Source organism: Candoia aspera, chromosome 2 (assembly GCF_035149785.1).
Source record: "Candoia aspera isolate rCanAsp1 chromosome 2, rCanAsp1.hap2, whole genome shotgun sequence".
Classification (NCBI taxonomy): Eukaryota; Metazoa; Chordata; class Lepidosauria; order Squamata; family Boidae; genus Candoia; species Candoia aspera.
In genome coordinates this window covers 249,389,620-249,417,021 of record NC_086154.1, presented here as the reverse complement: position 1 = coordinate 249,417,021, position 27,402 = coordinate 249,389,620, and the positions used below count along the sequence as shown (strand labels likewise).

Sequence of the window (27,402 nt, the reverse complement as noted above, 5' to 3'; positions counted from 1 at the left end):
TAAATAAGAGAAAATCTCAGATCATAAAAAATGTTTCTATTTATCATCAAGTTGGTTAGAAGAAACTGATCTAAACAGATACAGGTTTCATCCCTTGCAAAAAATCTCCAAATCAAAAAGAATTACTGTAGTTCTCAACTGTACATAGGACAGATTACTATACGATCAGAATTAAGAACACGAAATACAAAATTATATGCTTGCTCTGTTTCAGGCACTTTCAAGATCATAGGTTTATTTACCATAGGTAAAAAGCTAGTATACAGATTGGGAATCCCCTTTACTTTCAACTACAATTATATACATCATTTATTCTCTGTTTTCAGTGTTAAAGAAAGATTTCTAGATACCTGCCCCACTATTAATGTGTTCTGTTATTTGAACCAAAAAGAAGAAAAGTCAGTTTTTGATTTGTTCAATGCATAATATTTACACTGTGAAGCAAGGACAAGCAACAGTAAAGAGGTAATAAACTTTAAAAAGCCAGTTTATATATTTTACAATAATGTGCTAATCAGCATAATTGTATATAAAAATTAAAACATAGTAGAGTGTCCTACTACAGAAGTCTTAATTGGTTTAACTGTAGTATTCACCTGCTAACAATTTACATGCAACACTTGCTAAGATTGACAGCTGATTTTTTTTAAGTGTTAAGTAGATTAATGACATGAGACATAGTATTAGGTTGTGAATAAACTAAAACTGAAAACTGCACAAAGAATTTTACTGGTCACAAGCCTCTTCTGAAAATAAGATTTAAAGAATTATAATAAAGTAGTTTCATCATACTACAAACACTATCAAGGAAATGCATAGGCAGATTGTACCTGGATGGCACAAAGCCCAGGCACGTCAGAGAAGTATCACACATGTTCACTCATTCACTTATAGGAGGCCCAGCTTCCCAAAAGAAGGGGGGGAAAAGGCAGCAGTTGAAAGCAAATAATGGAACGCCAGGTATACCATCCATTCACTTTTGGAATTTTACTAAAATTATTTAATACGCTCGTGTGTTAATATACAATTCTTACTATGTACAGACTACACTGGAATGTATCCCATCACAAAACTGCTTTGTGAAACAACTGGACCTTTCTGTACGAGTCTTAGATTTCAGAGTGATAGTCTGCAGGGGAAAAATAAAGCATGAAGTCAATATAGTTTTGTGCGGGGAAGCAACGTGCAAAAGTTACTGAGCCCATCTTGGGATATTCAAGGTTTTAGAATTATTTGGACACATCCAAACTTCAATAAAGAAAATATATTTCACCAAGTATTGCTTTTATGCTTATCTCAGCTCCATTTCAGCTGGGTTGGTTCTACATAAGTTTCCCACACAAGCCTCAATGATTTAACAGCACCTGTAAAACCACTTTCTCAAAACTTCAATATAGCTGACTTTGTGATGTCAGGATGCTTCTGTGTGTTTAGCCCAAAATGCCCTGCTGCTGAGGCAGATTATAGAGCTAAATCCACTGGAAACCAGGTGCTTGCTTCTCTCCTGGGAGGTGTTTTTTTTAAAATAACAGCATTCCAGAGGACGAAAAGGAGGTACACAGTAGAAATCTAAAGTAACTTAAATTGGGTATTAAACAGAATGACAATATTACAGCCAACCAGTTTAAGAACAGGAAGCAGCTTTCTTGTACCAGCAGAATCCTGTAGTAGACACACACGGGGGAGGGGGGGGGAATGGAGTCCCAGAACACATTACCTACCATCCTTAAGATCAGGAGCTGATTTCATCACATAAGGGGAGGTACAAATGACAGAAAACATGAATCATCAAGAGAGGATTAACCGATTTACATGAAATGAGAAAAAGAACATTTGAGCAGTCTGATTGTAGTTATTTTGTGAAGGCTGCTACTACAGCCCACAGAACCTCATTTGTGTTGGCCTTCATACATTCAACTTCAGGATCTAGATCCAGGAGCTGCCTCACCCTCTTTGTGGCGAGATCGTACTGCTCATCCAAAAGGGGGGCAAAAGCGTTCTCAAGGACGTCTGATGCGTGGGCTAAGTAAATGAGAGCCAGCAAGCGCTTGTCCATGCGGTGGGGGTCGTTCACCCATCGGTCAAGCACAGCTTCTTGAACTTTCTTGATGAGGCGCTGCTTAATGTTGTTGTTGGTGAGGGGGTGTGTGGTCATGTCAAAGAGGAGAAAGTTCTGTTTCTCCGTAGTCAAAACCCCCTTTTCAACTAGGTTTTTGGCTAACCGTTCACGGACATTTCTTAACTGGTAATGCAATTTTAATGGATTCCATGTCTCACCTGAAAAAAACAAATAAAAAAGCTCCTGAACATTTAGCAGATATTTTATTGATAACAACGTCACACAAAAATATAATACCGTCATTTCTGATACACAGGAAGAGGGTTTAATGATCCACTTCACAATGATGTACTCAGCATCTCTGGATCACACAAACACCCTCTAGAAGCATAAATGCCCTTCCTGAATTTCTTTCCAAGTGAACCTCAAAAATATTCCCGTGGATGAGGCAACATGCATTTTTTAATGTCAAAAGCTGACATTTTCTTTGCACACCAAGAAGAAAGTTCCTAAGGAGTACAGTTTGTCCAATGTCAGATTAATATATAAGTAGTTATTATCAGTTTCTTTGAACATAGTTAACTTTTGTTATACTGTCTATAGAATTAGGCAGACTTTGATTGCCCACTGATGATTCCACCATTAATATTATCATGTTTTGTTTTATTTCATTTTAATGCATTTTTATTTGTACTTATACAAATTTGTATTCTATTTGTAATTCTGGTCTGTGACCATAATAAACTATTGATTGATTAGTTATTCTTGGGTAAAATATGGAACCTTCTATAAGAAGATTTACCAAATGTATTAAGCAAACCTTGTAACAAATGTTGTAGAATAAGGAAAGTGAAGGCAACTGATACTTAAAATACAGCCCGTCAGTAAGAGAAAATGGGAAAGCAATGCCCTTCCCTCTTCAGTATTTTGTAGGTAACTGTATTTACTAGATTATTTTAAAAGTTGGTTCTTGAATAACTGGAACATTAATTAAACTGTATATTGACACCATGCCTAGTTCATTGCTGTTCTCGGATATTGCCTGTATCAGCTAAAAAGTCTACCATAGACAGAGTCTGCTGCCTATCTTATTACTGAAATAAAATGATATTTACAGAAATCTCAAAATATGCTGAAAACACACAGAGTTCTCTCTTAAAAGTCTTATAAAAAATTATTGAAGGAAAAAAAACTTTTTGCTTTGCCAAACATACAGTGACCATTTAATTAGATTACTTTTCCTGATATATTGGTGACACCTTGTGACCAAACCCTCAAACTACAAGGAATTCTGAAAAAGTAACTTAGACGGTTATTTCACCATCCGTTCATGTATCAGAGCTCTTTGGGGACATGAATATTTTGTTAACTTCCCTTGTTATGAATGATTTCACAATGCAATCAAAATAATTTGGAGCTCTATTACATCTTAATATATGTGTTAGGACAGAAGGGGATTTTAATGCACATTTCTTTTCAAAACTGTAAATAAGATTTAGTACTTCAGATTAGAAGTAGGGCCTCACATGACTGAACATACTGTATACCAATAACTTAAAGTAAGTTATTGTCCCAAACTGGAAAATCCAAAAAGAAGGCTAGGCTAGAACTCATTCAAAAGTGATAAACAGAGACATAAATCTATCACCTTGCTGGAACTACTATGCCATTCTATCCAAAGAATGTACGTAACATGTTATGGTTTGGAGTTTATTTTATACAAAGAAATACAAAGATGGATAGTCCTCAGTTAACGATCACTTGTTATTCGAAGTTATGATGGTGCTGAACAAGACTTATGACAGGTCCTCAACACTGTAGCCATCACAGCATCCCTGTGGTCACATGATTCATCCCTACGGTCATTATGATTCGGGTGCTCGGCAACTGGCTCGAAATTATGACAGTTGCAGCATCCCATGGTCACGTGATCACCATTTGCAACCTTCACTGCCGGCTTCCAACAAGCAAAGTCAATGGGGAAGCCAGCAAGAAGTTGCAAGTTGCTGTCATGTGATGTCACACTTAATGACCACACAGGATTTGCTTAAGGACCGCAACCAGAACTGCCGCAACTGCCGTTATAAGTTGGCAGAGTCACATGACATAGTGCTTTATGACCATGTCACTTAGCAACGGAGCTGCGGTCCCAATTACCATTGTTAAGTGAGGACTACCTGTAATTTACAGATCTATGTTTGGCATACATGTGGAAATATGACACAACCTGTGAAACTTTGGAAGTGCAGCTTTTAAACAATATATTTATGGGGAAAAACAAGAATGCATAAAATAGTTTCCCCCAATCTCCCTCCATTTGTGCTGCGACCATGCTGCCTTGGGAATCTTGGGAGTTATAACTTCAACACACACACAGAGATAGACAGGTTGGAAAGCCAGCAGAGAGTCTAGTGTATGTTAGAAACCATCAGAAAACTGTATATGCTTCCAACAGTCACAGCTGGAGCTTTAGTGTCTAAGGCAACTTCCTGCTTCTTTGCCAAGTTGGTTTTCTTGGCCAACAAACTCCACACAAATGCCAGTGATATGTCTTCTTTTCTGCTTCTCCTTCCTGAACCAGAATTATGTGTATATGTATACATGTAAACAGCATTTTAATATACTCCCTTAAGCACTTAACATACTTGAGAAATATTAACTGAGTAATAAATATTAGACAATTTACAGCTTGGAGGATTGAAAAGACAGGCATGCGGCTGAACTGATATTTCAGTCAGGAGCACCATCTTCTAAGGCTTATCTTGCTTTCTAAACCCCTATGCAAAACATTTTTCTAGCAACTGTGAATACATTGTTTAGTGTACTAGCAAGGAAAGCTCCACATTTGTCTCATGTTCAACACTGGTTTTATTTTCCTGTTAGTGCACAGCAATACAGACACACATCACTAAGTTTTAAGTCTACTATTTACAGGGAATTAACTCCCACTGATTTCACTGAAATTATGAGTAAACGTTATGCTGCCTATGAAAGATACTCAGGTGGAGAAATTTAATAAGCAGACTGAAAGAAAAACAGAATTGGGAGCTATGTTGCATTAAATTATGGAGCAGAAGTAGATTAAAATGGTCTATTATAGCATATGACTAAACTACACATTTGGAATTCATGTAGGAATAATTTTTTTTTATTTTTTAGAGATAGCAACGTATTATTACTGCACAGAGGAAAAAACATTTTAGCAACAAGGATAATAAAGTTTTTGTTTTCAAGAGGCAAAGAAATTTACTTAAAAATTATAATTCAGTAATGGAAATCCCTTCTTTTTGCTCTGATAAGGAAATCCCAACATAAACTTTAGCCTTACTGTCAGTTAGGAAGGCTAACTGGTCTTTTTTATACAGATACTACTTTCTAAGTCCGTAAAACCTTGCACCCTTCTAAGACACGCTACCATCAGAAATATCTCACCCAGTTGTTCCTCAACAAAGCCAGCCCATTTTCTCACTTTCATCCCAGTGGCTCTTAGCACATTCCAGATGGATGACCAGAGTAGGGTATGAAAAGTTCATTAACTACTAAAAAAACAACAACACCCCAGGGCTCTTAGGGATAATATAAATGATTCAAAATTTGGCTCAGTTGTGGACAAAAATCATGGCCTTAGGCTTGATTTCCCCAGTCTGAAACTCTGGTAAAGAATGATGGTGGGACACAAGTCTGTGGAAGACTACCTAAGCTATCTGTTCATGTTGAGAGCAAAATGAACTAACTAAAGGATTTTGCACTTACGTTTTTATACAAATTTTAGGGACTGAAACCTGAAGTTTTCAACCAACGGGCAAAGACATCCATACCATGCAGGCACTGATCTGCTACTGGGCTTAAGGGTCAATGAAGCTGCTGAATCCTGAAGCTGCACCATAAATCGGCTAAGAACTGGTACTGAGGGAAAAGTGATTAGAAAAGGGACAGCAGCTGAGGGAAGTGAAGAACCAAGAAGGCCAGATTTCGCAGAAACCTTGGGGAAAAAAGAAGTACAGAGGCAATAGGAGCTCATCCTGAGGGAAAAGGAGCAGAAAGCAGCCTTAGCAGGGCAGTGCAAAGCAATGGGTTTGTGGGATAGGCAAAATCTAACCCACAATGAACTGGGCCAGATCTTCTGAAAGAATAGTCATGAGGCAAAGAGGAAATCACTGTAAACCTGTGATCCTGTGAGAAAGAAACACACACTACCAGGAATCCTATGCAAATGCAACAGTTTGGATAGGTCTTAAATTAAAAGAGAAGGTTGTCTTTGGAAGAAATTTAGAAGAATGAGAAATCTGGCCTGTATAAGGACTGGTGGACTTCTAACCTGATTTCTCTCACTTACCAGTAATTAATCAAGTATACATCAATATAAATGGAAGATACATTTTTATTTCTAGTTGTGCCGTTTCCCTACTAATAAAGTTATCTTTTTGAATATTTAAATTTTGTTATTATGTTGTCCCTGAACCAGGTTAGACAAAGTTAAAACATTTTTAGTTTCTTTTGCTGAGGGTAACGACAGAAGCATGGAGCCCTGATTTTCATAACAAGGGTTTTTTCTTCTGGGGACTATTAAAGGGTAAGAACTGGCTCTTTCACTCCATGAAAATGGTTTATAGAGATGATGGGATTTTTCTTCAAATTGCTTGTTTCTTCAAATTGCTTGTTTCAAATTACCCTGCTTTTGGTAAAATTAGAATAACAATCAATACAGGTAGTCCTCATTTAACAACCGGTCATTTAGAGACAGTTCAGACTTACGACGGTGGTGGAAAAACTGACTTGCGATCGGTCCTCACACTTATGACCATCACAGCGTCCCCGCGCTAACATGATCACGATTTGGGCACTTGGCAGCTGGTTCACATTTATGACTGTCAGAGCATCCCATGGTCATGTGATCACCATTTTCAACCTTCCTGGCCAGCTTCTGGCAAGCAAAATCAATGGGGAACTGCATGATTCGCTTAACAACCACATGGTTCGCTTAACATCCATGGTGATTCGCTTGACAACTGCCACAAAAAAGGTAATAAAATCACATTGGATTCACTTAATGACCGCCTTGCTTAGCAACCAAAATTCCAGTCCCAATTGTGGTCGTTAAGCAAGGACTACCTGTATATTCCATGATGACATCCCTAAATCTTATCATTTCTTTTTTTAGTCTTGTCTCTGTTCCCGTTAACTAGAAAATATCAGATTCAAAGATAATCATCCCAATAGCTAGTTTTTAGGCATGAAAAAATGGTAATATCTCAAAGCACACAATCAAAATTGTGAAAAACAAGAAAGGACAGATAATAAGAGCATCTCCAGATACGAACAGTTTGAAAGCCAAAAAAAAAAAAAGGACTGACTGGGTCAAGTGAGCAAAGCCACTCCAAACTGCAACTAAACAATATTAGGGACACAGCACTACATGCATGATAGAACTCCCTGTCCCGCAGAGAGCAATGCCTATTTCTTCCTGGATTATCATGCTGTAGGGATTATCACGTTATCTTGATTACTGCTAGCCCCAGATGTAGATGACTAAACACCAATGCTTTAACACTCAAAGCTGGCTGGCATAATATGGCCAGATGACATCACACGGAGCAGGAATATGCCAAGACTGCAACTTGAAAACCCATTCCTTAATCACCAGTAATTAATGGCAACCCAAAGAAATTTGAAAGCATTCAAAAAGGTTAATTTTTCACAGAAGCTTCTTACCACTAAGCAGTTCTATCCAGTTCTGCACTGTTTCTGGAGGCTGAGTCTCTTTAATGTGCTTCAAAGCTTCATCAAGTAGAACATCTCCTGTAGGAGCATCTGATTTGCAGATCACCTGGTTGGAAATACAAGAGATCAAATGGGCATCTCAGACTTTAAATTCTTAACAGCAAGTACAGAGAACATGGCTAAACACCATACAACCCTTTACATCTAAAGACTCAAAGACAGCAGGGTGTGACAAGTCTTTTCACTTTTCACAATCAAAACTCAGTATCTTCTATGAGCTATGAAATTCATGACACAATTCATTCTGTAGATCACATGAAGAATTTAAATGAAGAATAATTACCCCAGATTACTACTGTGTGGTATTAACAACCACAGACAGAAATCCGTGCCAGTGCAGAGACATTGGAAAAGGATGGCTAGGATAATTAAAATCAATGTGGTTCTTCTAGATACATCCTATATTGATCAAATAAAAAAGGAGATGGGAAGCATGCAATTATAACCACTGATACCAAGTCACCATAGATTAAAAAGGCAGAGGACACCATTAGCAGTAAGTGCAAAAAAAAGAAGCGGCTGTATGGTTCTTAAAGGGAATGTGTAAGTAATTGGCAATTGCTTGGCTATGGAAAGAGAATGAAAAGGAAGTATGGATGACGGTCCCCCCTCACTCCGTTCAATGGCAACCCCCTTCTCCTTTTAATGTTAGACCAGGTGTCAGCCCTTCGAGGTAGTCCAGACAAGAGGCACAAACCATGAGTACTAACACTACCTTTATTGTAAGGTTACAGTAACAGAATCTTGCAAGTCTAAAAGACCTTCTCCCTCCTTTACTTCCCACAAAACTGGGGAAAGTCCCTTATGAGACGCTTCTCACACCCCGTTTCCATGGACTGAGATACCCTTTGCATGATGATTGTCTATTCTGCAGCTCTTCCTCCTGTCTCCCAAGGTCATTCTCACATACCATTATATGAGGTATGGAGAATCTATCTTTGTATTTTTCCACCGCCCATCTCGAAAACAACTCTGGATGGTTTACAAATGAATTAAAACAGTAGAAGTTAAAAATCAATTAAAAAGATACATTATAAAATATAAATATACAAATATAGTAAAAGGTCTAAAATATAAAATATTTTACATTTTACATTTGCCCTGTTGGAAATTTACATTTCCAACAGGGTGAATAGGATCCAAGAGTTCCCCATACAGCTCATAAACATTTTTGCTGGGGCCAATCTTTCTTCCTAAATAAAGAAAACATCTGATTTCTGATTAGCTGCTGATGTCAAAGTTCTCCACTGGTTCTAGCTAACCTTCTAAATACTCGAGAGTGATGTAGATAGAGCATTTTTCAGGATGGCATTACTGGGGAAGGAAGAACTAATCTTCCGCCTCAGCACAAGAAAGTATACCGTCATTACAAAAAGAGTTGTGAGGGTGGTTTCCATGCATACAAGCTGCCACATCAGCTGGAGCACTTGGGGGAATGTTAAACTGAGCGTATGAATGGAATAAGTGAATATATGAGAAAGTATGCACAGAAAAAAAATTTTTTTGCTTCAAACACAAAACAAAGCAATAATACCTGAAGGTTTCTGTGACTCCATTCCAGCTAAATAAAACTCAAAGCATTTTAAGTATTCCAGCTATAGGAAATAATGAGAATTCTAAACAAGAACTTTGTCCTTTATCCCACAGCCACAAAAGTAGGTGAGATCACAATCTATATTGATATCTAGCAGGCACTAAACTTGCACAAAATTAGGTGAGGGGATTATTTTTAAATTATCTTAGAATATATTAAATATACCTCCTAGGTCAGGATTAGAGCAGGCACTGAGATTTGATTAGAAAAGTACCTCCTGCTGCTATATTATTAGGCTAGATTTTTTTTTAAAAAAATTGTAAGCTTCAACACAAAAGTCTAATTGTGATACTCAAAATGAAGCACTTGAAATGATGAAGTTTTGTTCTGAGGTTAGGACAAAACTGAACATTTTGTTTTACACATGGAACATCTGAGACAGCAGCTTCAAGGCTGAAATATTTCACACACCTGTAGAGAATACAGCTCCATGAAAATGCGCCATTTATTTAGTTTAATTAAAATACTGCTGACTATTGAGGTCTCTCAACAATTTATAATTAAAACAATTACTGTCCACTGTGTAATCACTTTTTCTCCTGGGCTGCCCAGAACCAATTCAGGCCATACTAAATGAACAGTCCCCAACCCAAATATGAATAGAATATTTCAGATGCTTACAGTTTAGAAGAGAGGTAGAAATATAGATCTGAGATTTAATATAAAGGATGTGGGTTAAAGCCAGAAAAGGAACATTCACAACGAAGTGCAAGCCTACATGAAATAGTCACAAGAACAGATGAATGATTACAGGGATAAGTGGATAACCAAGTGTGAGGCAGGTCCACTGAGGATCCCAGAACAACAGGTTGTTGTGGAGAACAGTGGCGTGACTGTTTAAGACGGAGCTTTGAACTTTCAGACCAAGATGTTGTATAATTAGCTCACTGCATTTCTGTGCAGTAGCAGAGGGATAATGTGTTTTAGAGAGGGCCTGGAAACAGGTAATGTTGCCTTTAAAACTCAGGCACCCGAGTGGCATGGAGCTGGAAAGAGCCTAGTCCCTGAATTTGAGAGAGAAACACTCGATACCTTTGCAAAGTGGCTTTTCTGCCCCCCTCCACAACAGGACACACCACAAGTACTTCAAGCAAGGCGAAAAGCATTTTATTAAGGGGTGGGTGATCAAGTCTTCATATTAAGGTACCGAAACAAATGATACATACATTCAATATATGTGATGCGTCAGAAAGCAACAAATCAAACAAGAAAAAATATTGATTAGATGTGAGAAAAGAGAGACACCCTTAAAATATGTTGCATCTCCTCCTTTCCCACCTGGGGTTGTTTCTTTAACACTTGCAACACTCAAGGACCTCAGAATACAGCCCTATTGTTTGGTTGATGGTCCCTGAAAGGGCTAGTTTTGGCACATCAAAGGAAATGGCTTTGGCTAAAAGGAAAAACATGGTTTCCTAAACGTCAAACAGAGGGATGGATGCCATGCTAAAATGCTAATATCACCTTTATTAAAATGTTAGTAAAATGCTAGGAAGAATTAAGTGTAAAATTCCAGGTAACAGGAACACTGAAGGCACTTCAACCAGCACTGGGAGTTAAAACAAAAGGAGGAATGGGGATAGTAACTGACTTTGAACATTTTAAACACTACAATAGTTCACACATACTGGAAAGCCACTAAAATATGGCTGTTTGTTGTTTGATATGATGTGTAAATCTCCCCTTATAGTTTGTTATATATAAACCTGATCCCTAGGGCAGTGGTTAGTTGAAATCATTAAATCAGTTAAAACAAACTGTTTTTAAGGGTAGGCAACTGGCAGTTCACAAGCTGCCCCAGACCACCCCCCACGTCACTTAAATAGGGGAAAATCATGGCATGATTTCCCTGATTTTTGGTATCACACACAGATATATTGGAAAAACAAAAATAAACTGTGAGTTATGTCTTGTATAGAATTAATACACCTAGAAAAGTTTTTTAAAACCTCCCCAAAGTGAAAAAGGTAAAAAAAAAAAAAAATCCAAGGTTACAACCTTGCCCAACCCTCTTCAGCCAAGGAATTATTTCTGAAAAAGTGAAGTCCCTGGTTTCTCCTCCCACTCTGCCAAATAACCCACTCCTAGTTTAATATAATATTAAGAGCTACTGATTTAATAAGTACTTTGCAACTTCCAGGAAACTGTTAATTTTAAATTATCTCTAATTGCAATTAGAAGTTCATATAACACTGGGCTGAGGCCCATAAATACTTAATGACTGTGAAGGCCTAATATTTCAGAAAACACAAGAGTCTGCAAGGAAGAATGTATGAAAGCTACTTTCTTCTTTCACCAGGATGTTTGTGATGAGTCCAATGACTTCTGTGGCTGGAAGCAATCTTTTAGTTTGTAAAATGCAAAGATGGCATGTAACCAGATATGACAAGTGAAATAATCACAGACATAATGTGTAGTGCTCTTAATAAGCACCTTCTTAGGTTAACTCACTTTATTACTAGTTACTGTCTTCAGCATTCATTTAAGTTTAAATAATTTCCTTAATGGTCAAGGAGATTAAGTTCCAAGATTAAGATTATTTCATATGTTTAGCATAACAAATTACTGTCTGGGATCTGGAATGCTCCTCTCAATGAAAAATATATATTTTCATTTTTTACACTAATGTATTCATGCCAATGGACAAGGAGTAGGACTGAAAGTTTTGTGTGCAAGTACTATAAGCAATCAGTGCTGCATTGAATTTAAATCAACAACTATCCTTCTAGTTCCTGGGTGGATTATACTAACTGGTTATATTTTTAAGCACATGGAACAGTTGTACAGCTTAATAAAAAGGCTTTTTCTGAAGGCTATGTGCTCTGACCTGCCATGCCATGCCATGCAAGCTGCCACTCTGATTGTGTTGGCAGAACGCAAAATTCTGGTAAAATAAGGAAAAAGGGAAAAAGAGTAGATTCCAATAGTCTACATTTCTGTTCCAGGTTACATGATATTTCTTAAAGTGAGAATAACCTCTTTGTATTTTTAGATCATGACCTGGTTAGCAGAACTGTAGGAAATAACCTTATATTAAAGAGTACTAGAAGAACGGAGTATGGCCCAGGTCAAATTCTACCGGACTGCATTTCCCCAAGGGATGCCCATTTTTCTACCATCCACCAAGTAAATGTATTGTATACAAAGAATTGTGAAATACACTGACCATAGGTTAAGCCATTTCATCATGAAAATTTTAAGCATTCTGGGTTTTGAGCATATATATACTGGATTCAGTGCCTCATTGGTCCTGTTTTCCCACCATGAACAGATACTACTGTGCCTGTATCTCATTTGAAAAAAAAATTGAATTATAAAATAAGGGTGGGAAACTTGTGGCTTTCCAGGTATTGCTGAACTACAACTGTCAACAGACCCAACTAGCATAGCCTGTAATTAGGCATCTATGAAGTTGTAATTTAAAAGCATTTGGAGGCCACAGTTCCTGCTCCTGTTATTCCTAAAGCAAGTTACTTGCTCATATTTTCTAAACATTGAACCCTCTTTAGATGTATCAAAATGAAAAAATATAAAAGTCATGCAAGTTATTACTGTACAGCTGTTGAATGTCAAGGGACATTCCTGCATTTTTGGCAAACCTAAGATTTCTATGTGTTCTGCAAGGGAGAAAGGAAATCCATTTAAAGTTAATCATAACTAAGCACAGCTGCACATAAGCAATATGTCCTTGCTGTAGAAAAGCTTAATTCTAAACAGCAGGGCAGTGTGGAAATTTTTCAAACCTGCTTTTTAAATAGGTGAGTAAAATGTTATATTGGCAGAACAGTTTGCCCATGCAACCAGATTTGTGGTAGAGAATGAAGCGGGTGTTATTCACAAAATTTCTCCAGGGAGAAGGGGGAGAACTGCCTTCACATAATGCCAATAAAATCAAACTGAAAGAGCAACATTGAGTGATTCATTCCCTAACTAGGCCTTGGATTTAACAAATTTCATATGCTAAATACTTTTACAAGATTGCCCAAATATTTAAGCTATGCAACTTAAAGAACTGTTCATTGATTAACCATTTACCTTCTGGCAATCTTTAGAAATGCTGATACAAATATATAGATTTATAAATATTACCATATGTAAAAATGTAAGGGAAAGAGGTTTAAGAAAAGTACACAGGTTTACTTTGCTCCTCTTACCTTTCTAGTTAGCAAACTTTTACGTCTCATTCCAAATGCTTCCAGCTGAAGACGCCCCCTCAGTGCCAGTTCAATTAACATGCAACCACGGAGCCCAGACGAAATGCAATCATTCCAAAATGATGTATAACCCTGATGGGGAAAAAAAAAGTTTACATGTGAATTTTTTGTAAATGCATTACAAGAATAGCGACAACCCTAGATAAAAATTCTGTTGTCTCCTGATACAACAAAAATAGTTACAGCAAAAATAAATACTAATGAAGTATTCCTTTCCAAAAATTATTCTGTTGAGGATTTTATAGGAATGACCTTAAGTTGGAGCTGTGATAGATACAAAATCCTCTCCTGCTACAAGTACAGAGTGCACACTGAAGTTTGTAGGCAAGTATAGGTACCCATAAATTAACTAAACAGGTGCACACAATTAAACAGTAAAATGGCTGAATTTATAAGCACCTACCCTTATTACCTTTATTTACAAACCCACATAGAAACATCCCATTTGCAATTAAGCATTAATAGTTGAGTCTACATATAATTAGTTCCATACTTTGTATTGACTTGTAAAAATCCAGAAAGAGGCAGGAAAACTGAGATCTTATTAATAGATAAGGAGACATCAGGATTTAAAATTTCTTTAAACTTGCCCACATTGAATGAGTTTCTAATTTAAGTTACATTAAACTTTTCTACATGCAAAGTACCTTTTCTAGGCTATTAAAGGACAGATTTTCTATAGCCACTCTATGCTTTATTTCCTGTCTTCCTAAGCAAGCTGGCAGACCTAGCAATCCCTCCTTCATTTTTCCCAACATCCCTGTGAAACAGGTTGGGCTGAGAGAGTGAATAAAGTCACCCAGTGACCTTACATCAAGTGTATATTGTACAGCATTTTCCTTTTGAAAAATCACCAGCAAGGCATCACATGCTAGTTTTCACTCTCTTGCACATCGACAAGTTCTAAATAATCTTACTTTCTTATACAGTAATTTTTCCAAGTTTTTTTCCCTTAACCCCTGCCTCGTTCTGTACTTTCTTTACATTAGAGTACTGCTGAAAAAGCTTTTTCTTTTTTCTAAGTTGGAATTGAAAAGTCAGTTGTGATATCTCCATGAATAATCTGTTCATTATATAACTGTTAAGAAAGCTTTATAAATGTCTATATTTATAAACATATGCTTTATAAAAAGTTTTATAATCATATAAACATTTGGCCTGTAACCGCTAAGAGACAATTTTCATAGATTCACCATTCTCTGTACTATTTCCTCTGCCTCTGAAAGTTTTTCCAACTTATAGCGAATATATAAAATCCCAGTCCCTTCCACAAATGGAAGAAGCCCTTTCTTTCACATAATGGCCACCCAACCAAAAAGAAATTTAAAAAATAAATTAGGATGTCAACCTTTACTTACCAAATTAAATTATCTTGAGATTTAAGAACATTTCAAAGCTATTTTGGTTCTGAGGCATTAAAAAGAAGTGGAATGGAAAATATTAAATACTGTATGGTCTTTCTTTGAGCACTATAGAATAACTCTGGAAAACTATGAACTTTAATACTTGCTTATGTATTTTCAAAAGACAATGTTTCAATAACATACTTAAGCATCTTCTATTAACTGAATAAAATTATAAATCAACTCATTTGCTTTTAAATCACAATAAAACTGTAATACTTAATACAAAAAGCTATAAACAATTAAACATCTGATAAATATAACATATAAATATAAAACTACAAGTCAACAACTGAACAATTCTTTAGGTGATTTGCTAAACTGTAAAAAAAAGTTTCATACTGCTTTCTAAAATCTAATACTTGAACAAAAAGTAGGGAAAACTGAGGAGGAGATATATACTCTGAAGATAAGTAACAAAGAGGCCCAGGAATCCCACTTAACTTGTCTCTCCATACATTAGATGATTTACAGTGCTCTCCTATGCATGTTAAGTTGGAAGTAAGTCCAATCAGTAGCTTCCTCTAGTGGTTAAGGCATAAGGCTAGAGACTGGGAGATTGTGAGTTCTTGTCCTGCCTCAGGCACAAAGCCAGCTGGGTGACCTTGGGCCAGTCACTCTCTCTCAGCCCTAGGAAGGAGGCAATGGCAAACCACTTCTGAAAAACCTTGCCAAGAAAACTGCAGGGACTAGTCGAGACAGTAGCTGAGAATCAGACACAATTGAACAGCAGGGGGAAAAAATAAGCTTTTATGTGATATTGTAATTATGGCCAAAAAAAGTTGAAGTGGTATATCTTGCACAGAAAATATGAACTTTCAGCAATTGAATAATAAATAAATAAATAAATAAATATTATTATTATTACAAAAAACATTGTAATACCATAAACCGATGTATTAACTATCCGTCTAACAGTTTCAAAGTACCCTTCTTCAGATGACTACACCTATGAAATGCAGAATCTGGCTACCTTGGAAGCTAAGCAGGGTCAGGCTTGGTTAGGATTCGGGTGGAAAACACAGAGAATTCCATGGCTTTAGGCTAAACTAGGAAGTTGAAGAAATATCCAGAAAAAAGCAATAGAAAACCATTTCTGTATCATTACCAGGAAAATCTGGGCTGTATCCATGTAGTTTAGTCACCAGAAGTCATGGTCTCATGGGTATCTTTAGACTACGGCCCTTGAAAATGACTTAGAAGCTGCAACTTGTCCAAAATGCAGTATCCCAGCTATTAACAGGAAGGAATAGGTTTAATAGGATTACATCTGTTCTGCAGTCACTGCATAGCTGCCAAGGGGCATCCCAGTTTAATTCAAATTTCTGGCAATCACCTATTAAGCTCCCTATGGCTTGACACCCCATTACTTACAGGACTGTCTCTCTCCCCAACTTTTAGCCTGGTTTGGGCATGCATCCTAACAGTGTCTGCTGAGAGCCCCCACTCTTCACAAGGTGAAAAGAGTGGGAGTCCAGAAGTGTCCCTTCTCAGTACTAGCCCCAACATATGTATGGAATATATCTAATGCACAACCCTTTGGAGATACCATAATTAATATCAGCCGCTTTTTATGTTTTCTTTAAACGCACACATATTCCCCCCCCCAAAAAAAAGGATTACCAAGTAAAGTTTTGAATGTGTTTCAAGTTACATTAAATGGGCTTTTTAGAGTACTTTTGCCTATTGGAATAAACACTTTGAGATACTTATATGGTATTGTCAATTAACTTGTTGGTCTTTAGTTTTCTTATGAAAAGTTAAATTCACACATTAATATACGATCTTCTACATATCTCCATGAAAAAACTGCCCTCTGAATTCAGTGGGACTTAAATAGATAAGATTGTATTACAAATCAGAATACAATTAAGTTTTAGATATTAATAAATCTTTCCAAAAAGCATCCTTTCTAGTAATCCCAGTCCCTTCCTTTTCTTAACAGCCATGGTCTTCTCCAGAATTAGGTCCCTGATAAATTACCTAATTTATCTTAGTACCATTCGTAATAAATAAAATATCACAAACAGGATACTGAAAATCAAAACAATTTAATAATTAAATTATTGAAATGTTGGATTTTACATTAAAACACTCAAATATAGGTTCTGTTATCTCTCTCAAAAAGTTCCCAGAATTATGAAATTACAAGGCAAGCTATCTTTTAAAAACTGGCTTTCAGAAAAATACAGATCTGTCTCTAGTTTGTGTATTTCTAAACAATACTGTTGCAATTAATATAATCAAAATATATACACCACCAAAATTAAACAACCCCCACCTTTACATACAAATTACTGATAAACAAATTCAGAAGTACCAGCTCCTGAGGAATCCCACCCAATTTGAAAAAATATAAATTCATTATCTTTGTTTCTTATTCTTTGAAAGGTGAAAGGTCCCCTATGCAAGCACTGAGTCATGTTTGACCTTTTGGAGGGACGCTGCTTTCATTACCTTTTCTCGGCAGACTATAGAGCGGGGTGGTTTGCCATTGCCTTTCCCAGTCATCACCTTCCCCAGCAAGCTGGGTACTCATTTTACCGACCTCGGAAGGATGGAAGGCTAAGTCGACCTGAGCCAGCTACCCAAGAATCCAGCTTCCACTGGGATTGAACTTGGGTTGTGGGGAGAGTCTCGGTTACAATACTGCTGCCTACCACTCTGAGCCACATGAGGCTCTCTTGTTCTTTAGCCAGTTACAAATCCTTGAGTAGCCATAATCTTTTTTTCATGAGTGCTGTGTTTGCTCAGAAGCCTCTGCCGAGGGATTCATCAAAGGCTTTTTAAAAGCCCAACTATGCAACGCCCATGGGTTCAACAAAGTCTACATACTTGATTCCCTCAAAAAAGTTTAAAGATTAGTGAACCAAGGCTCACTTTTGCAAAAACCATGTTGATTCCCTTTCAGTAAGGCTTAGCCCTCTGTAGAGAGCCAGTTTGGTCTAGTGGTTAAGGTGCTGGGCTAGAAACCAGGAGTCTGTGAGTTCTAGTCCTGCCTTAGGCATGAAAGCCGGCTGGGTGACCTCAGGCCAGTCATTCTCTCTCAGCCCAACTCGGTGCAAAATAGACTAGCCTCCTCGTGGTGCACCCTGGGCAACATGACTTGTCACGGCTAAATAGTCTACACATCTGGCTGCTGGACCTCACAAGGATTTCCCAGCAAGAAAAAAAAAGCAGCATGAACACCAAACTGCTATGCCATACCATTAAAAAAAAAAAAAAACCCTCTGTATGTTTTGACTATTTTCCTCTTTAATAATATTTTCTACTATATTATCTAAAAAGATGTTACGCTAACTGAACTATAATTTCCCATTACCTCCTTTGATTTTTTTTTTAAACCAAAGTCATATCAACTACTTTCCAGTTCTCAGGAACAACATCAGATCTTAAAAGAGAAGTTGCATATTTCCAATTTTACATTTTAATTCCTTTAAAAATCCTTAGTTGGCTATTTTATAGACCTGAGGACTGATTTATTTTTAATCAATCAATTAAACTTATAACTTCACTTTTTCTTACCAGTATTTGTCTCAGTTCACTTGCCTTTCCTGCTTAAAAACCCAATTGTCCTACACCATCAGCATTAGACCTAAGCCTTTAGCTAGTACCTAGGCAAGGAGAGCTTACATCCCTATAGCTGTTCACTGATTTTTGCTTCATACTTAGGTTTTCCTCCTAGCAAAGTTTCATTCTACTTTTCCATTGTTCATATGCTGGGAATTTATCAGGTTTTAAAAATGGAGGTGTAGCAGAATGACTGAACCTATAGGGTTGGAGGTCTCAAACTTCCTCTCCTAGAAGCCCTCTGAGTTTACACTAGCTCCACTTTCTGCCTTGGGCAGCAGCTTGGTAGTGCCTTGAACATGGACCGAACCAATATGACTAGTGATCAGCGAACATAGGATGAGTGCTTGCCTCTCACTCACTACAGGAGCAATGCAGAAACAAGTGAAAAGTGGTAAAGGGGCTGCAAATGTTCGTATTAAGACTTCACAGGGTTTTTGGTGGCCCTTTAAAAGGGTTCTGAAGCCCATTTAGGTGATAAGACATTAATAGTTCTTATACCTAATTATTTATAGCTGCTTCAGCTACAATGTAACTTTGGAAAAACCACTAGAACTTGAAAATTGAGATTTAGGCAGGATTGGTATTTTTACTGCCACTATATGATCTAGTAAAATGAGTAAAATTAAGTATTGCTGCTGCTGTTCTGTCACTGGCAACTCTCTTTGTGACCAGATGGACATCATTTCATCAGGATTCTGTCAGCAGCTGCTTCTTTGGGTTTTTGGTTAGCTCATGTTTCTGTCATAGTAACATTACCTCAGCCTTTACTTACGGAGGCCACAAGCTGTTACCCACCTATGAGTGATGGTCAGACTCAACACAGGTGGCTGCTGATTTGGATAGCAAAGAGTCACAGCCTGACTTTAGGAAAAAGCTGAGCATGAAATCACACTGCCAGTTAAAATGGACCGAGCAATGGAGAGTGATCTGACTTCTTAAGAGGAGGGGGGTATCAACTGCTCTAATTAGACAAAGCTAGGAATATTAGCTATATAAGAGCATCATCCACACCCTCTCCTCTTGTTGGAAACAACTCTTCTGCTTCTGTGGTCCAGGTGTTCCTGTAACACAGATGTCCCTGTGACTTCCTATCCCTTGCTCTATGAATGAACCTTGGAATGACAGCCTTTTGTGGATCTCTCTGGCTCCTGACCCACGGACTACTTTTGGATGACCTGGCTTTTCTGCCCCCAATCCCTTTCAGCAAGCAACCCTGCTCCAGTGACATAATTTACACAACAAGAATTCATGTCTAATAGCTTTCTAAAGCTCTCTGCCTTGGCTTCTGTGAAAAAATTTAGGACAGACCAATTAAAGCACACCAACTTGCAAATGTCCCTTTTGGGAGATGGGCGGTGATAAATTTGATTAATAAATAAATAAAAATAAAAATGCCTTACTTGCTCTCTGCCAGCCTCAAGCTTGCGTAAGACAATTATACGTCCAAATTATTTAAGTTTTTGCTTCATTAGTAGTGCTTCTCACAAGTAATCTTGTTTTATTTCATTTAATATTTATTTTTTTGTTCTTATATAAATATTCAACAAGCACATTATTTTCTCCAGCATCACTATTCAAAGTTATCAATATGTACCTCTAATGTTAATGTGATTTCTCTGCACTTAATATTTTGTCTAGATCTGTCATAGCCTTTCTCCCAAATAGCAGATGTATTTTTATTTCATGGCTACAGTTGCCATCCCTTGAGAATCTGGAGCTAAAGAAGATAAAAGACTATTACCAATTCAGCTTCTGCGCTGCCTATTTGCATTGGGCCAGCACCGCCTGTTGATATTATCTTCGTTTGTTAATACTGAACAGCAGAGTGACTTTTGTACTTGCTGATGACCCAGTTATTTTGATTCTAACTTCTTATTTCTTCTAGCCCAGCATTTCCCATGATATGCTTCCTTGCCGTCATATAAATTCTTCAGTGTGCAGATGGAATGGCTCAATATACCCATACTTTTAAGCACAATCAACAATTTGTTGTGATCTACTCAGTCAAAACTCTATGTATAATCAATAAAGGATTAGCATTCCTTAGCACTATCCTTTTCTGTAACTGGAATATACATTTTTCTTTTCCAGTCCCTTGGTAACTGTTTTTCATACGTGCTCACAAATTAAATGTAGCACTTCAGCTGCATCACACTGTAGTAGGATTTTAAATAGATATGCTGGTATTTCATCAATTCCTGTTTTGATGCTAGAAATGTTTTCTAACTGCACTTTTCAAAATGTCTGGTTCTAGTCAGTGTATTAAGCTTTGCACCTATTAATTCTGAGACCTTCTTTGCACAATTCTCCCATATATTCATAACATCTCTTTATATCTTTTTCTCCAGTAGAGTTTTGCCTTCATTTCAGTAGTTTTCTTTTTAAAAAATCCTGTTCTTTCCATTTGATTGCTATTCTCAATTTCTTTACGTTGCGTATTTAAATATAACACCTTCTCACATGTTGCTCTTCTTTGAAACACAATTGTTAGGCAATTTTTCTTTGTCTCTTTTGTGTTTTACCTTTTTTCTGCAGTTTTCAACACACATCAGACAGCAATTTATCTTTTTTCCCCTTTTGGGATATTTTGGTTTGATTCATTTTTAATTGTCTTAAATTGCAGTCTAGAGTTCTTCAAGCGCTCAATGTGTCATATCTAACCCATTAAATTTATTCTTTACCTTCAATTGATAATCATGCAGAATTTTGCTCAAGTTGTACTTCCTCAGTCTTTTATTTTCTTTAGCTGTAATTTTGCAAGAAGGATTTCATAATCTGAGCCACAGTCACCTTGCTGACTGAAAGAGCCTCTTTATCTTGCAGAATAAATAGCCAATCTGATTTCAGTGTTGTCCATCTGGTGATGTATGTGTATAGAGTCACAGTACAGTTTTTTGGAAGAAAGCATTTCCTATAACACTGAATTTATATGGCAAACTCTATTGGTTTTACACACTGATTCTAAATGTTTGTTTAATTCCATTTCTGTGGAATTAAACAAGTGGGCAGCAAACAATCATAAAAGCATAAATGTTCCTGTTAGTCCAGATGCTATTCTACTTCCAACTGTAGTATTCCCATCTTACATAATTAATATAACATCTTTTTTGGGTGCTGTGCTGGCAAAATGTTTCAAGTCGTCACAGATCTGTTCAGTTTCCACTTTTTCAGCATCTGTGGTTGAAGTTTAGGCTTGGATCAACGTAATATTGATTGGCCTGCCTTAGATGTAAATTAAAATTATTCTATTATTTTCTGGGTTATATCCAAGCACTGACTTTAAAACCTTTTATTACTTAATACACCAAGTATTAACAATGATTTTGAATGTATATAGCTGATTTGCCTCTAGCCCAAAACCAATAATTCTTCAGTTCCAGAATGATCTTCACGTTTGAAAAAAATTAAATGTATAATCTAAAAACTAGCTGATACTCCATTTTTCACTACTGCTATTCCCCATTTCAGGGTTACTCTGAATTATGAAAGCCAGAGTTTCTATAGCTACTTCAAACATCATGAATGAAAAAGGACAACCCTTCTTACTGCCTCCATAAACTGGGCCCCAAGGGAGATTAGTAAGACTAACTGTATTTAAAAGTGTGCTTGTTGAAGATTTTCATTTGCAAATGCTTTTAAAATTCTGAACTCTGGAATATTTAACTATGCTTTCTTAATGCTGCTATTTAACTATAAGTTGCTTTTAGAAAAGTGACACAGAAGGAACCTTTACATTTAAATACTTAAAAATATTTAAGCAGCAGCACTGAAGATGTTGCCTAGTCGGGCAATGAAACATCTGCAAGAAAACAACCAAGCTCAGAGTACACCAAGGACTCCACATATTTAAAAATGTCTGCAAAGCAATTCATTTGGAGGCAAAAGTGTACTAACAATAACTTTATATATATGATGAAGAATGTTAAACTGTACCCTGCTTGCACAGAAGTTATGTTTAATTTTTTCTCTTCTATTCTACAAGCAGAATATGTATCTCAAAATCCTGCATATACAACTGCATTAATACCATGTAGCTCCTCTTTCTTTAAAAGTTTTAACCAAACAGCATCAAATTCTGATTCCATATTCATAATCATTGCTAAGCTTATCAGGGGTAGGGAAGGCTAACACGAGGAATCCTATCGCACTTGGATGAAAACCCTGCCCTCCCCCTGCATTTTGCATTGCCAGGAGTGACTTTGTGAATCTTTTGTTATTAATGGCTCTGCAGCTAGTCCTGCAAACCAACAGATCAGAAACAAACTAAAATTAAATACTCATATGAGAACTGTAAAAAAAAAGAGCTGTAGCTTTGCTGCACATATTTTATAACATGTTCTGATGAGTATCATTAGTTTACAGTTTCCCTGTCTTTTGAGAGTATCTGTAGACAGAAAGCAACAACTGGTAAATCAGTCACCTTTTAAGCAAGAGAGTAACAGCTCTTTGAAGGCAATACTTTTTGCAAAATCTCTACTTCAGTTTGTACCTTATCTAACAAATGTGAATGTTTCTTTCCAGCAGGACTATCAGTTGGCAGCTACAGAACATTAATCCATTGTTAAAGATATAACTCAGAGAAGATAACTGAGTCTTTCAACTTAGATTTGGAAATGCTTTACCATCTTCAAGACAAGATGACATGGCAAGACATACTGTTTGCTTTTATTCAAGTGAAGTTGAATTTCCTAACAACTAACGAATGACATCACACCATAAGACTGCAGACTACACTCTACTTCATCACAAGAAATTGATTTTTATCCATGAAGCTTGTGCCATAGTAAAATGTATTATTGTTCAAGGTACCACAAGACATTATTTTTATTATTATTAATTTTGGTTTGATGCAACAGGTTCCAGATTTGCTTTTTTCAAAATAATTTTTAATAGTTTGTAAACATACTTGAGCCAGTTTGGTCTAGTGGTTAAGGCACCAGGCTAGAAACCAGGAGACTGTGAGTTCCAGTCCCACCTTAGCCATGAAAACCAGCTGGGTGACCTTGGGCCAGTCCCCCTCTCTCAGCCCAACTCACTTCACAGGGTTGTTGGGGCAAAAGGAGGAGGAAGGCGTATTAGCTGTGTTGGCCACCTTGAGTTATTTATAAAAAATAAAGACGGGATAGAAAATAAATAAATCTTTCCTTTCTGGGGAAAACACATCTTTATATGTTGTGTATGGCATTTTCTACATTTCTAAATAGCCAGATATCTAATTGCAGTTTAAGAGAAAAGTTTTTTTCATGTAATTTAACTTTTCTGTTATTTTTCTTAGGCACACTAATTACATCAGTGTAACACACAAACAAAAACCCCTTGCCAACTTCAATCCCATAAACCAAGGGACCTATAGGAATAAAAGAGAAGGAACAGGAAAGGAATATACAAATTGCAGATTTATGGCCTCAGTATTATGACTTGCACTAGCAGCATGTTAAGAGCAAAAACTGACACAATTTTGCAGTCTATACACTGTGTGCACAATTATTAGGCAAGTGAGTATTTTGACCATATCATCATTTTTATGCATATTTTCCACCTCCAAGCTGTATAAACCTGAATGCTTATTGAATATAAGCATATCAGGTGATGTGTATTTGTGTAATGAGGGAGTGTGTGGCCTAAGGTGATCAACACCCTGTATCAAGGTGTGCATAATTATTAGGCAGCTTCTTTTCCTCAGGCAAAATGGGCCAAGAAAGAGATTTAACTGACTCTGAAAAGTCAAAAATTGTAAAAAGTTTTTCAGAGGGATGCAGCGCTCTTGAAATTGCTAAGATATTGGGGCGTGACCACAGAACCATCAAACATTTTGTTGCAAATAGTCAACAGGGTTGCAAGAAACATGTTGAGAAAAAAAGACGCAAATTAACTGTCAAAGATTTGAGAAGAATCAAACGTGAAGCTACCAGGAACCCATTATCCTCCAGTGCTGTCATATTCCAGAACTGCAACCTACCTGGAGTGCCCAGAAGTACAAGGTGTTCAGCGCTCAGAGACATGGTCAAGGTAAGCAAGGCTGAAACTCGACCACCACTGAACTAGACACATAAGTTGAAATGGCAAGACTAGGTCAAGAAATATCTGAAGACAGATTTTGCAAAGGTTTTATGGACTGATGAGATGAGAGTGACTCTTAACGGACCAGATGGATGGGCCCATGGCTGCATCAGTAACAGGCACAGAGCTCCACTTCGACTCAGACACCAGCAAGGTGGAGGTGGGGTACTGGTATGGGCTGGTATAATTGAAGAAGAGCTAGTTGGACCTTTTTGGGTTGAAGATGGACTCAAAATCAACTCCCAAACCTACTGCCAGTTTTTAGAAGACACTTTCTTCAAGCAGTGGTACAGGAAAAAGTCTGCATCTTTCAAGAAGACCATCATGTTTATGCAGGACAATGCTCCATCGCATGCATTGAAGTACTCCACTGCGTGGCTAGCCAGTAAAGGCCTCAAAGATGAAAGAATAATGACATGGCCCCCTTCCTCACCTGACCTAAACCCTACTGAGAACTTGTGGGCCCTTCTAAAACGGGAGATGTACAGTGAAGGAAAACAGTACATCTCTCTGAACAGTGTCTGGGAGGCTGGTGGTTGCTGCTGCACAAAAAGTTGATCGTCAACAGATCAAGAAACTGACAGACTCCATGAATGGAAGGCTTATGACTGTTATTGCAAAGAAGGGCGGCTATATTGGTCACTGATGTTTTGTTTGAAATGTCAGAAATGTTTATTTGTAAATTTTGAGTTGTTTGTTTATTATTCTCACTTTAACAGATGAAAATAAATGAGATGGGGAAATTTTCGTTTTTCATTTAGTTGCATAATAATTCTGCACACTAATAGTTGCCCAATAATTGTGCACACATAGATACGCTCCTAAAAAAGCCAAAAGCTCACTTTTACTTTCTTAAATATTCAGGTTTGAGGTTTATTAACATTTTGGAATGACCGAGAGCACTGTCGTTGTTCAATAATGAAATTCATCCTCAAAAATACAACTTGCCTAATAATTGTGCACGCAGTGTAATATAAGGCAACTAAAATAAGAAACCATATAAAATAACCAGTGAGCTCCATCACACACCCACACAATAGTAAACACCTCTCTGAGGAAATTATAAGCTAAATTACCTTCTAATTAGAGGCCCTGCTGAATTTTCCTGTTGTATCCCAAAGTTTAGATCCGGAATCCCCTTCCCCAATGTATTGTTAAACACCCTTTTATACCCATTGTAAACTCTCTTTAAATGCATTTCTAAATTGCTGGCTTTCTCAATTCCAGCCAATTATAGCTACTTGAAGAAAGCTCTAACAAGAAAGGGCATTCTCCTGGTATGTTAACAGACACTCCCTTCACCTTCAAATAGTATCAACTGGTCCCTTCAAATCTTGTTACCATTATACCATTTTCTTCATTTCCTTCATTATTTATTATAATTATTCTTCTTTTTTTTAAACCTGTGAAATGATTTCTCTTGTTGAATGATTTCACTGTAAAGAGCAATGAAGGGAAGAGGAAGGCTTTGCAGGGAGAATGGCACTTCAGTTGGTTGGGTCAGTACAACTCAGTGGCTAAAATGTGGCCAGTTTGTGGCACAGCATAAACTCCACCAGTCTATGGTCCAAGGAACTGTGCAATACGAAGCAACTGGGTCAATTCAGTCAACTATGTTGTACAGACAGTAACAACATGGACCCAAGGACTTCTAAACCCCAAGGCTAAATCCTTTACCCCAAGAAATCAAGATGTACCATAGCATCTTTTCCAACACTGAAGTTTTATTAAAAGAGAGAGCTTTTGTGAGCTGACTTCTTCAGAGGCACAGAGTGGCCACAGAGCATCTGAGGAAGTCAGCTGCACCTCACAAAAGCTTACAAAAATTTGGAAAGGTGCTCCCAGACTCCTGATGCTTTGCTAGGGTAGACTAACCCAGTAATCGTCCTACAGTGTTTATCTTTACCCCAATAACCTTATGGTAAGGATTCCTCCTCCTCCGCCTCCAATATCAATCTCTTGCCTCCTCGATGGCTCTCTCAAGCACCCCCCCGAAAATAGCCCTTCCCAATTTAATGCTCCGGGAGACTCCAACTCCCACCCTCCCCAACTATGCCGCCTGGGGAAGCTAGGCTTTAGTCCAACGCATCGGGCGGGAACTATGCCGGGAACGGCCACACCACGGCCACCTCGGACCGCCCCTTGTTCTCTCACAATCCTCTGCCCCCGACAAGGGCCAGCCCCCCCCCTTCCCGGAGGGCCCCTCACCTCCCGGTCCTTGAGGCCCAGCAGCAGCACCTCCTCCATGAGCGTGAGCCGCGTTTCCTTGGAGTCGCCCTTCTCCTCGTCCCCCTGCTCGTCTCGCCGGCCTTCCTCCTCCGGCCCGCCGACCCCGCCGGCCCCGCCGGCCCCGCCGCCGACCCCCCGCTCTTTGTCGGCCGTGCGCGAGGCCTCCGTGCGGCGCTGCACCAGGCCCGAGTTCCGCTGGGTCAGCGAAGTCATGGCGCGGCGGCGGCAGCGACAAGAGGACGGAGCCTGCGACCCCGGAGGGCCCCGCTCGGCGGGCGGAAAGCAGCAGGAGCCCCGGGCGGCCGCGGCCTTCTGCCTCGGCTCCCGCAGGCAGGGCGCAGGCCCGCCGCCGCCGGCACCCGAGTAGGCGAGGGACGGGATGGGCGGGCCGGTTCCGCCTGTTGCGGTACTCGCGGCGGCGGCGGCTGCGACTTCGGCGGCTTCTCCTCAATATGGCGGCGCGGGCTCGCTCGGCTGACGCCAGCAGCG

At 38.2% G+C, this 27,402-nt stretch overlaps 1 protein-coding gene across 1 annotated transcript; it reads right to left on the bottom strand.

The window, feature by feature from the left end:
• Positions 1-215: 215 nt before the first annotated feature.
• GOLPH3 (golgi phosphoprotein 3) lies at positions 216-27,402 on the bottom strand. The gene is made up of 4 exons (XM_063295776.1): positions 26,893-27,402; positions 13,589-13,720; positions 7,772-7,886; positions 216-2,277 (listed from the first exon to the last, which is right to left on the bottom strand). The coding sequence occupies exons 1-4, from the start codon at positions 27,124-27,126 to the stop codon at positions 1,853-1,855; spliced, it is 906 nt and encodes a 301-aa protein (XP_063151846.1). The 5' UTR covers positions 27,127-27,402; the 3' UTR covers positions 216-1,852.

Coding starts and splice junctions, on each gene's coding strand:
- GOLPH3 (XM_063295776.1), bottom strand. CDS start 27,126: ATGACTTCGCTGACCCAGCGGAACTCGGGCCTGGTGCAGCGCCGCACG. Junction 13,721..26,892: donor TGGGCCTCAAGGACCGGGAG/GTGAGGGGCCCT, acceptor TTTCCCCATCAG/GGTTATACATCATTTTGGAA. Junction 7,887..13,588: donor AAAGTTTGCTAACTAGAAAG/GTAAGAGGAGCA, acceptor ATTTCCAACCAG/GTGATCTGCAAATCAGATGC.